The sequence below is a fragment of the Labeo rohita genome, chromosome 6 (assembly GCF_022985175.1).
Source record: "Labeo rohita strain BAU-BD-2019 chromosome 6, IGBB_LRoh.1.0, whole genome shotgun sequence".
NCBI classification, from domain to species: domain Eukaryota; kingdom Metazoa; phylum Chordata; class Actinopteri; order Cypriniformes; family Cyprinidae; genus Labeo; species Labeo rohita.
Window position 1 is genome coordinate 18678241 of NC_066874.1, and position 14376 is coordinate 18692616.

The 14376-nt window shown below is 35.0% G+C and overlaps 1 protein-coding gene across 4 annotated transcripts in view; it reads right to left on the minus strand.

Moving 5' to 3' along the window:
- Positions 1–14376, minus strand: part of pex5la (peroxisomal biogenesis factor 5-like a) — a 99847-nt gene that overhangs the window by 41538 nt on the left and 43933 nt on the right. For 3 of the 4 annotated variants that reach the window (XM_051112123.1, XM_051112122.1, XM_051112124.1), the window contains exon 2: positions 9216–9320. The exons of the other annotated variant lie outside the window; for it this stretch is intronic. In XM_051112123.1, the coding sequence (XP_050968080.1) occupies positions 9216–9320 (105 nt within the window). The remainder of the gene's footprint in view (positions 1–9215; positions 9321–14376) is intronic. 4 annotated transcript variants of the gene reach the window in all.

Sequence of the window (14376 nt, forward strand, 5' to 3'; positions counted from 1 at the left end):
TTTACAGGAGCAAAAAAAGCAAAGTTTCCTTACTTTAGCAAAGGAAAACCAGTATCCTCTTGGTTTATATCAAAACCCTCTGACATTCTTCTTTACAAATCCTCATTTTTTGCTTCTAATTCGCAACCATTGTTTAGTTTTGACCTCTCCCCTGCACGTTCGTGTTCGTCACTTCCAAATGGCGCATGTGCGTTAACGCACGCTAGATTAAAGTCATTCTTACATTTTAAATATGGATATTTTTCTTACAAAAGTGCATCGATTCATTGCAGGAGGCCTTTATTCACCCCCCCGGAGCTGTGTGAGGAACTTTTTTTTTATTATGGATGGATGCACTTTATTGGACCTGTTTTGGACTGATGAAGAGAAACACTCGCCCATTGCCCTTCTAAAGCTTGGAAGTGCCAGGATAATTTTTAATATAACTCCAATTGTATTTGTTTGAAATGATGAAGTCATATGCACCTAGGATGCCTGGAGGGTGAGTAAATAATGGGCTCATTTTAATTTTTGGGTGAACTATCCCTTTAACAGCTGATATGCTAAATGCGAGTGCTGTGTTGTGTCAAAGGCAAACAGAAATTACAATCACTGCCGCTATCTTGTCTACACTGGATACAGTATACAGATGCTCATTCAATTTTTGACACAGTCCACGCACTTGAGTCTATCATCATTCGGACAAATGGAGTGAAAGAATATTTGCTATGACGTGTTTGGTTTAAACAGCTTGTTCGCTTCTTTGTACAGATGTCAGAAAGATCCCAGAGTAAGGAAAAATTGAATCGTTTATTTTTAATGGCATCCTAGATCGAGGACTGTTCGGACTTCGTAACATGTTGTTTTGTAATCAAGGCACAGTGTCATGGAGAGTTCAAAAAACATTTGTTAAAAGATAATGCGTACTAGATCTGACTGCAGCTGCATCACAAACTGTAAGTAAATGGTTTAATAATGCTTTCTCTGAAAATTACTTTTTTTTTTTTAATCATGTTGTCCAAACACTTGAAAGGGTGATGATAATGTTTTCTATGCAATGACATTAGCCAATCATAACAGTAGCCGATTACTGAGAAGCCTTAAAAGACGCGCCCCTTAAAAACAGGTTGTTTTAGACAGAGAGTTAGAATGAGGGTTGAAAATAATATTTTTTATCAATTTATTTTGTTCAAAAAATTTTATTAACATTATAAATAAACCTCATGGAACATATTAAAATAATTTTAAAAAATCCTTGTCATGACCCCTTTAAGAATTAGGCTGTAGATATGAAATCGAACTGATGAAAGTGTCTAGCCCATAGCTGTACTGACTCTACGCAACTGTACGCAAGTAAATATAAATATGCTGCTCTGAAAATCACCTGAATTTAATACTTTGAAGCTGTTTTTGTGAACAGATTCCCCTGGGTGAGAATCCCCTCTGTGACCCAGTAAGGATGAAAGGCTATAAACACCCCTGGTTTGCATGTTGCTGACATTTATTTCCTGCAAATAGTGCAAAGATACTTATTACAGGGCTGTGTCAGAACGCCGCTGGTTGTAAAACAGCACACATGTAATTTCATGTCACATTCACATATCCTATTAACAACAACAAACGCTTCAACCAACGCAGCTTTAATTAATGGACTGTTGTGTGTTTATCATTTAAAGCAAATTGATTAAAAAACTCTGACCTTATCAAGACTAGCTTAATTGAGGGCTGCTGTACTTCCCCTCGAACGTCTTTTTAATTTGTCCGGGGCTTAACTGAGACCACTGAGACAAAAATCTGGCAGGAATTATTTTAGAGATGGACATAGAAAAAAAAATGAATTAATGTTAATGAAAAAATGGATTGTTATTCTCTAAGCAAAAAAACGATTTTCTGGTTTATATACTGTACCTTCTAACTGTACAAAGGTTTGTGATCTCCTCGTACAGTAGCTCGACAGAAGCTTTGAAATAAATACTGAATATTCATGAATAACACGAGTGGTGTATGTTGGCCAGAGCGCTTGGGAGAACATTCCTGTTGTGAGAGTCTGTGCCAGAACGCTGACCCAGCAGTCTTAATTGGGTTGCACAGACATCTCTGGCTCTGCCGGTGTCAGGGAGGAGATTTATTCCTTTGCTGGCTGGAATGTCTGATCTTACCCAAGCTGAACCCCTGCTGTTACAACACCTTGTACATTTTCTATGGAAGTCAAGAAAATGATAGTACTCTGTCATCAGACTGTTTGCCTAGCAACTTTCTTTCACATTCGACAGAAAAAAAGTCTTATTTAACAGCTAAGATTTGCTGATCAGCAAGCATTTGAAGTGTCAAGCTGGGTGATGTAACAGCATCTTCAGTCCGGATGTTTTATTATACGGGTGAGCTAGATTTGGGGCTCACTTTTAAATTGCCCCTTTAAGACTTGTTATAAAAGCATAACTTCCTCTCTTGTGAATGCCAGCAGAACAAGGGCCATAATGAGGGGAGGCTTATTTTGGAAATATTTTGGGCTTTGCTATTTAATTAGATTCCCCTGTATTCATTTTAAAACTGTTTTTCACTTTAGGCACAAATGGGTTGCTGACATTAATAGGAATTATTAAGGGGACAAAACTCATTCTTGTAATTAGAGCAGATAACTGCAGTCACGTTGCAGAACAGTTCGACTTTTTTTCTTATTAACTCAGTCTGATAATTTCAATGGCAGTCTGGTTGATAGAAGATTTACCTTGCTGTTCTGTCTGAGAGAAGCAAACACATTTGGCGTGTCTTCAGTTAAAGGTGCATTTAGTAGATTGGTGCTAATTAAAAAAGTTGAACACATTAGGAAATAACTTGTTTTTGTGCAAAGTTATCTGAATGAGATGAAGACTATACTCATTAAAGTTTTCTATAAAAATGGTTTTAATTACATATGGTCTGAGTCACCATGACGTGACCACTGACCACCAAACGTTGGAGACAAAAGAGAAAATTAGTTATTGTTCATACTATAGAGTGTTTTCACAACGGGTCATCAAATGGCCATATTGGCAGCATTGAATGAAAACAATGCCACTGAACCGAACGGAAATTTTGCTGATTATTGGTGCTGAAAATGGTCAATTGTTATCATGTTTTGGGCTGTACTAATCAGTCAAACCGGCAAAAAACATTTGGAGTACTATAGACTGCCAAAACATACATATCGTACATATCTTTACCACCTATTAACCTTAGTTAGTCAAAATATTGCACCCTTACTGAGTCTTTCTCTATATGATTTAGCAGCATCCATATGCTTTTTCCATAGTTTAGACAGCATAAATTAGCAGAACAATGTATTCAGTAGTACATTACCCGTGCATAATTCATAATTCATAATTGTTGTTTACATCCCTTTATCTCCAATATGGCCGCGCATCTGGGTAACTGACCAAACCGTGTCTTATATGCAAACCCTCTATTGTGCTTAACAAGTTTACCTGTACTGATAGGGTATATGTCGAAAGTCACCAAACCCGGAAAACAAGTCTCATCGCTTCCACTTGTCGCAGAATGTGTTAATAACCATATTAAATAATGCCGATATCAATGGACTTTTAAAGGAGAAGTCCACTTCCAAAACAAAGATTCACATATAATGTACTCACCCCCTTGTCATCCAAGATGTTTATCTTTCTTTCTTCAGTCGTAAAGAAACTGTGTTTTTTGAGAAAAACATTTCTGCATTTTTCTCCATATAATGGAATGATATAATGCCCCGATTTTGAACTTCCAAAATGCAGTTTAAATGCGACTTCAAATGATCCCAAATGCGGGTGTAAACGATCCCAGCCGAGGAAGAAGCGTCTTATCTAGCGAAACGATCAGTTATTTTCATTAAAAAATATAATTTAAATACTTTTTAATCTCAAATGCTCGTCTTGCCTTTCTCTCCCTGAACTCTGTTTATTCTGGCTCAAGACAGTTAGGGTTTGTCGAAAAAATATGACCGTATTTTCTCCCTCAACTTCAAAAATCATTTCAAAATCATCCTACATCGCTGCAGAAGTTCTAACCCAGTCTTTGCAAAGTGAAAATGCAAAGAAGACCAAACACCCTTAACAAAAAAGGTAAAACAGTGATATAGGACAATTTCGAAGTTGAGGGAGAATGTGAGATGGGAGTTTTTCGACATACCCTAACTGCCATGACCCGGAAAAACAGTCCAGGCAGAGTAAGACAAGTTGAGCGTTTGGCATTTAAAAGTATATAAATTGTATTATTTTCATTAAAATAACCGATCGTTATGCTAAATAAGACCTCTCTTTCTTGGCTGGAATTGTTTACAACCGCCTTTGGGAGCCGCATTTAAAATCGGGGCACCATAGCAGTCCATTATACGGAGAGAAATGCTGAAATGTTTTCCACATAAAACATAATTTCTTTACGACTGAAGAAAGAAAGACATGAACATCGTGGATGACAAGGGGGTGAGTACATTGTCTGTAAATCTTTGTTCTGAAAGTGGAGTTCTCCTTTAAGGTAATCCGTTAAACTAGCTCTAGCTGTTTTTTTTTTATTGTTGACGTTTTATTAAATTTTTTATTTTTATATTTTATATATAAATGTTACTGAAAATAATAAATATTAAAAAAAAAATTTATATATCAATCCACATACGTGATGGACATTGGTTATGATCATCTTTAGTGTCTACTTTAAAGGCATCTTGAGTAAAACAGCTTCATATTTAACAAGCCATATAGAACGCGCGAACCGGAAGTAGGGAGCCCTTTCGCAGTCTGTTTAGGAAGTCTTAAAGTCCCTTTAAGGGTATTCTATAGTCTTTGGAAGTCTGTTGCGCATAACCACTATTGTACGACCTACATGCAACAAACGCATGAAGCCAGAAGACAGAAAATGAGAGTAAACTAACAAAGACAAAAAAAGAGTAAACATCTCTACAGCAGAAAGATTTGATGCTGAAGAAAATTTTGATGCCCAAGTTGCTTTTTGTTAGAAAGGTAAGAGAATTAATTCATTTAAACTGCCCTGTAAAACTTACTACTATCCGTGTAATTTACATAAAACTTATAAAAACAATAGATGGCAGAACAGCATCGATGAACAAGCTAACGCTAGCTAAAGGGTAATTACAGGTTGCTTAAGTATGTTTTCATGCACTTATTTATTTAATTTATATTACTATTTTTTTATAGGCATCCTATTTATAGGTATCCTAAACTTTGCAATCTGTTTAAAATAATCGTTTACAACTGTATAAATTTCAAACTAAATTTCTGCACGTGCACAGCATCTGTCATTGCATTCAGAAAAAAAAAGCAGCGAAGTTAATTTAAAAATGCATTTTCTTATGATTTTTATTGTAGTTTTGTTTTGTTTTATTTCGAATTTTTGGAGTAGGTTGCATGTAAACATAAGTGCACGCACATTTAGGAGTGCTATAGTTCTTAAGTTAATACTTACATTTTACACAAATTATTGAAAGTTCCTTGTAATTCCAAACGAAAGATGATTGCAGAATCAACAGCTACATCTCTGAGCAACACCAATAGTGGTGTTTAGTTCCTGTATTAATCAGTGTTTTCACAAATCGTTTGATTGAATGATTGAGTGATAGATATAGTCACAGAATAATAATAGCCAGAAGCATGATGCCTTTATTCACTTGGGTTTTTTTTTTTTTTAATTTAAACCTACAGTATTGAAAACATTTTAATATTTCTGCTTACATTTTGAACACGCATTCCTGCAAGGAATTCATGCATTAACAATTGTCCCTCAGAAGATAAAACATAAAAGCATTATTAAGTAAAAGAAAAGATTGACAGCCTGAAATATAGTCATGAGGCTCGCTATAAACTCAAACGATGAATATTGCAACATTATATTCAGCCAAGACTTTAACATCAAGGTCACATAGTGTAGCTTTAATTAGGATTTGATTATTCATGTAGTGCATAATGTACTATTCTGAGATTCATTGTGCTTCTGATGTCCCATCTTCCCATGATACGCAGAGGAGCTACATTTAGCCCTGTGAATGCTGATTACCCTTTCAAGACACGGCGAATCGTACAGTAATTGTAAAGCAGAATAAACTTACTGATGGGTATGTGAGAAAAAGTAATGACGATGGACTTCTCAGGAATTCCTTTATCTATATGAAAAGGAATTTTCCTCAGTTGTTCTCAGCTACGCTTTATCACAACACAAGCATTTTGTACCTCCTCACTTTTGTCTTTGTGTTTGAGCCGGAGGGCAAATCCTGAATTATGTCATGGAAAACTTCGACTAATTGTGTCATGTGGGTTTAGCTCCTGGTGGCAACTCCAAGATATTGTTGTCAAGGGAACCTGGAACCAGTTTAGCTAGCGGGAGTCTTAAGGGGGAGAGTTATGGAGGGAGGTATAAGCTCATGTGAGGCAATTATTAGTGTTATAAATAACAGCACGAACATACACAACTGCATTATGTATGAAGAGTTTCAGAGGTAGTTGGCGGTAAAATCCATGTTGAAGACGTGTACTATTTTATCTTGGGTGTTAAAGTGTGTGTGTAGGATCAGTATAATTAACTGCATAGTGCATAATTGATATTATATTGGAACCACAAGCATGTCAAATATTGAAAAACAAGCAGAAGTACAAATAAGAACACCTGGTTCTTGCAATGACTAAGTGTTTTCAATCAAGTTAAAAACGCTGCTTCTTATATGTCATTCACGCAGTGTTCCTGGCTAATTATAAAATCTTTCTCTTCAGATAAAGAGTTTATCCATTAAGTTCTCCAATTTAGTGACAGCAGGTGTTTAAATATCCACAGTATTAAATTGTTTAGGGACACAGAGACTAAGAAGCGGCAATTTCTCAACAGAACGTTTTTCAGGCTTTCTATAAATATCCTAATATCTAAAAAACCCCTGAATGACACCCAAATAAACTTTACTGGTGAAATCAACTTACTGTTTGGACCATTAGTTATTTTACAAGACTGAAGTTATAGGTTCCACGTTGTGGTAAATAGGACAGTATTGATCTGTTAACATTCTGGCATCAGTATTGACAAGACTTTACACAGAGGAATGATGCTGTGCTTCACATACCGTGTTCGATCTCACCTGATTTGAACATCAACTAACCTTCACGCTATTATGGACAAAGCAAAGGAGTGTTGTTGGCTTCAGGTCACTGGTCTATTGATTGTCGACTGATTACAAAACTAACCACTACATGCTTTGCAAAGGCATTTTTGAATCATCTGTCATTTAGTGACTGGTGAAGGAAAAGTGGAAACCAGTCGAGTGCTACAAAAGCTTAGTGTTATGAAATTATTATTGAAGAGTTCAGAATCTGTCTTGTGTCAATACAGCACACAGACTTGAACTACGCAGACATAGTGTTGGATGTACACACATACACATAATTATAAAGAATAAAACACAGAATGAGCCACAGACTACACAGGCAACAACAAGATGAGCTATAAAGCAGTGACATTGGAAATTCCTAGACTAATACCAACTGCTAAAAAACAATGTGTATTTGCAAGAAAAGTTCCAGCATCAAATTTGTTTCGCTATTATATCATGTAAATTGATGCATGTAGAATTAGAGATTCAACACATTAAAATACTTTTTAAATTTATTTATTTTACATTTATTGTCTTTTATTTTTTAATATTGTTCTAAAACTCATAAATAAAGTAAAATAAATAAATACATACATACGTTGCTTTAATTGACAGTTTTATACTAATTTGTCTGATTGTGATGTGAGATGAATTTATAGATGATAACATTGTTAAGAACAATATGAAAAATGGATATTTATTTTTGAGATTTTCTAAATATTACATTGATGTTAAGAATTTATTGAGTGGTGATGACAGCAATAGTAATCTAAATGTAAAAATAGGTGGAACTAAATATCAAATATTAACTGATTCCCAGGGTTATTATAGTTAACTAAAAGTAACACCATAAAACAATTTTTGTTACTTAAAATAAAATAAACATTGACTGAAATAACATATAACACTTTTATTTCAGCTAGTTGCTAGGATTTCTAATGTTCTAGTATTATTTGAATTACTAAAATAACTAAAATGCTAAAAATAAGTTAACTAAGACTAAAACCATAAAACTACTTTTGTTGCTAATATATATATATATATATATACATATAAATGTAAACTATAAACATATTAAAACAAGAAGAAAGAAAAATTACAAAAACACACAAAAATGCTAAATTATTATCAAAACAGAAAAAAAACCCTCAAAATATTAATAAAAATTAATATCTCAATGATAGTAAAATAACCTTGCTGATAACCTTAACTGATATAGTACTGATATATTGTGCATTGCTAAAATATATTTATTAAACGGATAATCCCGGTCCTCGATTCTGATTGGCTGAGCCATGTTCGACGTTGTTTTTAATTATTCTACAAACATATACCTTTTTTTTTTACATTTGTTTATTGCTCTGCAACCACTTTGTTGCAACCACAACTGTTTCTGAGGAACTACATTGTTTGGCGGAAGAATAATGTTATTATTAATATCATTACACCTTATTTGCTCTGTTTTATTTTGTGAAACCTTACTACATATATGGAATAACCGTTTTATAAAAGCAATAAACCCTGTGAAACCATGGTTTACAGTGAATTTATAACAGCTAAGGGCCGTTGTTAGGCATGACGTGAACCTAACGCCTCTTAGCTGTTAGCTGTTAACCACTGCTTCTCAGGGCTTACTGCTTTAGTAAAACAATGTTAAATATATCAAATTGAACTGATTACGAGGTATATTACAATTTAAAAGCATGTGAAAAAGTGTTTTCCTTTTTGTTCAGCTTGAATATGTGATTTATATTTTGGCTGTGGCAAAAAATCCTGCACCCTCACTAAACCTAAAGCTATGATTTAAATCCATGTGTGTCCCATGTGTCCATCTGAAATGCTCATTTCTATTGTCCCCGTTCTATTTCCTGTGACAAGCCTTGCCTGATACGAAAAGCTCAATTTTATACCCCACAGAGCTGCTCTGAATGAAATAAAAAGCCTGTGTTAGCTGTTGTGCTGTCAGTTAGAAATTTGTGATGGCAGAGACATTTCTGTTAAGCTAAAAGGTGGAGGTTAGACATGCGATGGTCAAAGCCTTGGCGTTGGTTATCATCACCATGCGGCGAGAACGGATGTGCTGTTTGACTCTGGCGGTAGCTGCAGTAGTTCTGCCCACCTTGTTTGTCACCGTGAGGAGGGGCTTGCCTTCTGAGGACGCCTTATTGGGTATCTCCTTCAGGACCATGGCAACGGTCTTATCTGCAGCCCTAGAGTCTTTCCCCTACAACAGTGAAATCAACAATGACTTGTGTCAGGACAGAATATTTAGATATTCCAAGTATTATTCGTCCTATACGGTGCTTAAAGGCTCAATGATTTATATGCTACAAGATTGATATGAGCGTCAACAACACACAGCAAAATGAAACACTGCCTGAAGCCACACATGAAAGCAGCTGTATGGAGCGTCAATGTATTCTTTCTCACATCATCCTCAGTTTTGCTTTGCGTGATGAAGTGCGATATCACAAAGAGGCCACCGCTGTCATGCGAGTGATAGGGAGGCTGTCGTCAAGTGCTTTTATCTACGCTACAGAGACAGAGACGTATGGCCAGTATGAACAGTCAGTCATTTGAGGATTCAACCACCGCCTCCCCTGGGGAAGACAGCATCCTATTGCGCCAAGGCCAAGTTATATAATGGGTTAAATTGAATTGGCTTAACTCACACAGTGAATGCAGTGTCTAGAGAAATTACAGTTACATTAACCTCTCAAATATACTAATAACAAAACCAAAAGTATGGATAAAATTATCCATCCATCCGTAAATGGTTCTCTTTATCTGTAAGGCCTATAAAGTTTCAAACTTCAAAGCTTTTTCAGAACAAGCTTTTTCTTGACCAATTTTGCTTTTTTACTTAAAATTAACAAACGCTCATTCAATTGTAATAAAAAATTAACACAAATACAGTACCAATTTCAGTGTATTTAAAATGTTTAATTTTAATTGTACTTATTTACATTGTGTGACCTCATAAAACCTAATCAATGGAGTAAAATCTATTGAAGTATAAATCTCTCCATCCATCCATCCATCTTGTTTTATCTTGAAGTCTTGAAGTCTTTTCACTTTTTTTCCAACAAAACTTTCAACAAGGATTTGTCAAGCCAACATTTAAAGTTGTTCTTGACAAATTTATTAAAAGTCTAATAAGACATTGCAAATGACTAATTAATTTTAATTTGAATTAAAACATTTAAATTCAATTAATTGTTATTTTACTGCATTACATGCAAATTTAAATTTGCAGATATTGTGTTCCCTCCTAAAAACATAATGATGAAAAATCCATTGCTCAAATCCATTCATCCACCCATCCATTCATGCATCCAACTATCCATCCATCCGTCAGTCCATCCTTGCACCCATCAATCCTTCCATGCATCCATCCATTCATTCATGCATTCATGCATCCATCCATCCATCCATCTGTCAGCCCATTCATGCATCCATCCATCCATCCATCTGTCAGCCCATCCCATCCATCCATCCATCCATCCATCCATCCATCCGTCCATCCATGCATCCATCCATCCATCCATCCATCCATGCATCCATCTATCTATCCATCCATCATCCATGCATCCATTCCATCCATGAATAACGTTTCAACATTAGAAGCTTTTTAAAGCTTTGTCAAGGTAATATTTCAATTCTAATTAAAAATAAACAGAGCAAAAATGACACAATTTCTTATTTTTACTGCCTTCATAAAAACATAATTAATGGAAAAATATCTGTCTATTATTTTTTTCATCCATCCATCCGTCAATCCATCCTTGCACCCATCCATGTATCCATCCATCTATCCATCAGTCCATCCTTGCACCCATCCATCCATCAGCTGGATCCATCCATCTATGCATCCTTCCATCTATCAGTGCATCCATCTATCCATCCATGCATCCATGTATCCATCTACACTCAGAAAAATAATTCATTGGATGAACTCAATTTAATTGAGGGCAGGATTTCCATCCAATAAATATGTGTAACCCCAACTCATAAGAAACAAATTCATGCAATGAAATGTAATTAGGTTGGGCCAACTCAATTTGATCAAATATAGTTTCAGTGAAATTTATACATTTATGAAGTGACTATTTTATGCTTGTTGAACTCAAATTAAAACATGGTAAACTGGTAAACAAATAACTTCTCAGGCATTAGCCATAAGATGGCTGTTATATCCATGGCATGCCCAAAGTAGTTGTTTATTTTATTATTAAAACAACTTTAACTCATGTTAGCAGGTCCTTAACCCAAGCACATGCTCTACACTTCACGACAATGGTAACCCCCAAAAACACTAACATACCAGAAATTGTTTTAAATACAAACATAGAAGAACATTACACATTAACAAGTCTCCCAATTTTATCATCTTAATAAAAAATGCTTAAAATAGCATTTGATTTTTTAACATTTACTCTCCTTATCCAACCATGTGCAAAGCATGATGGGAAGGGAAAATCCACTTCCTAGTTACACAAGTAAAATAATTAATGTACTCTCAACTCAAATGAATTAAGCGAAGTGGTTTTAAAAAAATTGTGTTGGATTAACTTAATTTACTTAAGTAAATTAAACAAGCATCAAATGTTATTTTTGGCCTCCTTAATTGAAACATGTTCTTTCAAAATCAAAATATTGAGTTGAACCAAAATGCAACTGTTTCAAGTCAGTTTGACACAATGCAATTGTTTAAATGGGAAACCTAACACAATGGTGTTAAATGAAAATGATTATTTTAAATAAACTGAACGATGTTGTAGAATCATTTTTTTCAGTGTAGCCATCCATGCATCCATCCATCCAGCCAGCCATCCATCCATCCGTCAGTCCATCCTTGCACCCATCCATGCATCATCCATCTATCCATCCATCCATCCATGCATTTGTCCATCTGTCCATCCATCCATCCATCCATGCATCCATCTACCGATCCATCCATCCATCCATCCATTGTTGTTTCTGTAAAGCCTGTAAAGTTTCAATTAAAATGTTTAATTAAAAACAACATATAGTAAAAATGACAGAATTTATTTCTTTTACTTACTTATTTACATCTAAATTTAAATTGTACATATGGGGTGCCTTCATAAAAACATAATTAGTGCCAAAATATGTCTTATGTTGTTTTCTATTGTTTTATCTGTTGTTTTTTTTCCTTCTTCTGATATCTGAGTCTAATAAAACGTTGCAAATTACTAATTAATTCCAATTAAAAATTTAATTAATTGTTATTCTACTGCTTTACATTTAAATTTAAATTGCACATATGGACTACCCTCATAAAAATATAATCAATGGTGAAACATCCATTGCTAAAGCTGCATGGCTATGCAATAAAAATCTAATCTGGCCACATAAATCTAGCAGTTTGAACAATCAGTCTTGAAAAAAACACCATCCACCTCTATATTTCAAATTCTAGTCTGGTGTGGTGACTTCTGCATTAAATATCATTAAGATGAAATACTGCATCTTTGCAAAATCTTGTTCTATTAAAAACCCCTTACAATTTACACCTTAAAACTTTCCAGCCATCTTTTTTCGATAAAATGTATTCCCTGATGGTCTAATCTAGCATGGCTCTGCCATTAGAGATAAGAAAAGTAATCTCTCTCTCTGAATCACACTGTCGTCATCCTTAAAACGAGAAGTGCTCAATTCATTCACTCTACCCTGTGATTGTGTCTTAGTGCTCTAGTGCCATTGTGTGTACGTGACCTGAGAGACATCTCTCCAGAGAACTTAATGCTATTAATGGAGACCAAAAACACTTGTGTCTGCAGACAAACTTCTACATCTTAGTAGACTGATATAAAGTGTAAGTGTTTTTTAATTAAAAATGTAAGCAGTCCTTACAAGGGGAAGAGTCTTCCCTGCATCGTGATTTCTCTTTATAATCTGGCTTTATCTGTCCTGTTAAACACGATTAATGTTTTGTTTGTGGTCTAACAGACCCCAAAGCCATTTTAATAGCTCATAAAATGTTTAACAATACATCAGACAGATACTAAAATACTTATTCTGAGAAGCAATGTGTCAGTTGCGTTGCCGTCTATGCAGGTTCAGAAAGCTCTCGGATGTCATCAAAAATATCTTAATTTGTGTTCGGCAGATGAACGAAGGTCTTACGTGTTTGGAACGACATGTGGGTGAGTAATTAATGATAGAAATATTATTTTTGGGAGAACTGAAGTTAAAAGAAGACATGTAAAACATTTTGTGTGCTAGAAAAATGAATTCAGATTTCACAGTTGAACCTAATTAGACTACAGTCAATACAGCTGACAGAAAGGAAGGTTTACACAAACTACACATGAGTTGAACTCATTATTTGTGAGACAGGTGTGCAAATAAGTTGTGGAAATAAACTGGTAGTGAGTGAAATGCTTCTATTAGCTCATCTTACAATGTAAATATTCTCACAAGTGCTTGGTATCAGCTGTTATCACTGGTGCTGAACTGAATTCTGTAATGAGTAAAAATACGTCTTATACAGCAACACTGTAACACTTTCTCAAAAAGGGAATATCTCAAGTAATTAATTACACTTAGTTGATTTAACAGTAGTAATCTCACCTTTTTATGCCAATATGTAAATTAAAATCTCAGGCATAATGTGTCACATTTACAAATTGTGTCACAAAATTCTCACTCATTTGTAAACCATCATATCTGCAAATTATCTTGGAGGCACAAGTTGGAATTTGAAAGTTAAAATCAAATAAGAGGATTTTATGGAACTGCAATTCAAAGAAATGCAACACAGTTGCACAGCAGGAGGAATTTCATTAGTCCAAGTTTTGCCACAAAAAATACCGTTTAATAAGGTTTCCATGTTGTAAGCTGCTTAATGTTGTTTAGCTCCATTTTGAAGATTTAGGGGTATTAGAGCATTTAGAGAAATTAAGTCTTCTTCCATGATGGTCAATAAAATAAAAATAAATAACATAAATATAAATTCTGCATCAACCCAAATGCAGGAAGTTATTTTAAATGCATTCTCATGTAAAATCTAAATCTTAGACAACCCGGTGCACTGCTGGAGAACTGGAGCTTGCACCCTGCATAGTCTTTTGATTATGTAACTGTAGCGTGGATAATGCATGGCTGTTTGATGCATCTTTAGTTGGGCTCCTGGCAGGGCTCCGTCCATTTGCTGGATCTGCCCCCAGATTCAAAGAGAACAGTCATGTCGAATAGCTTTGACTGCCCACAAATTGAGAATCATCTGGACTCAGGACCAATAGCCATTATGTGTG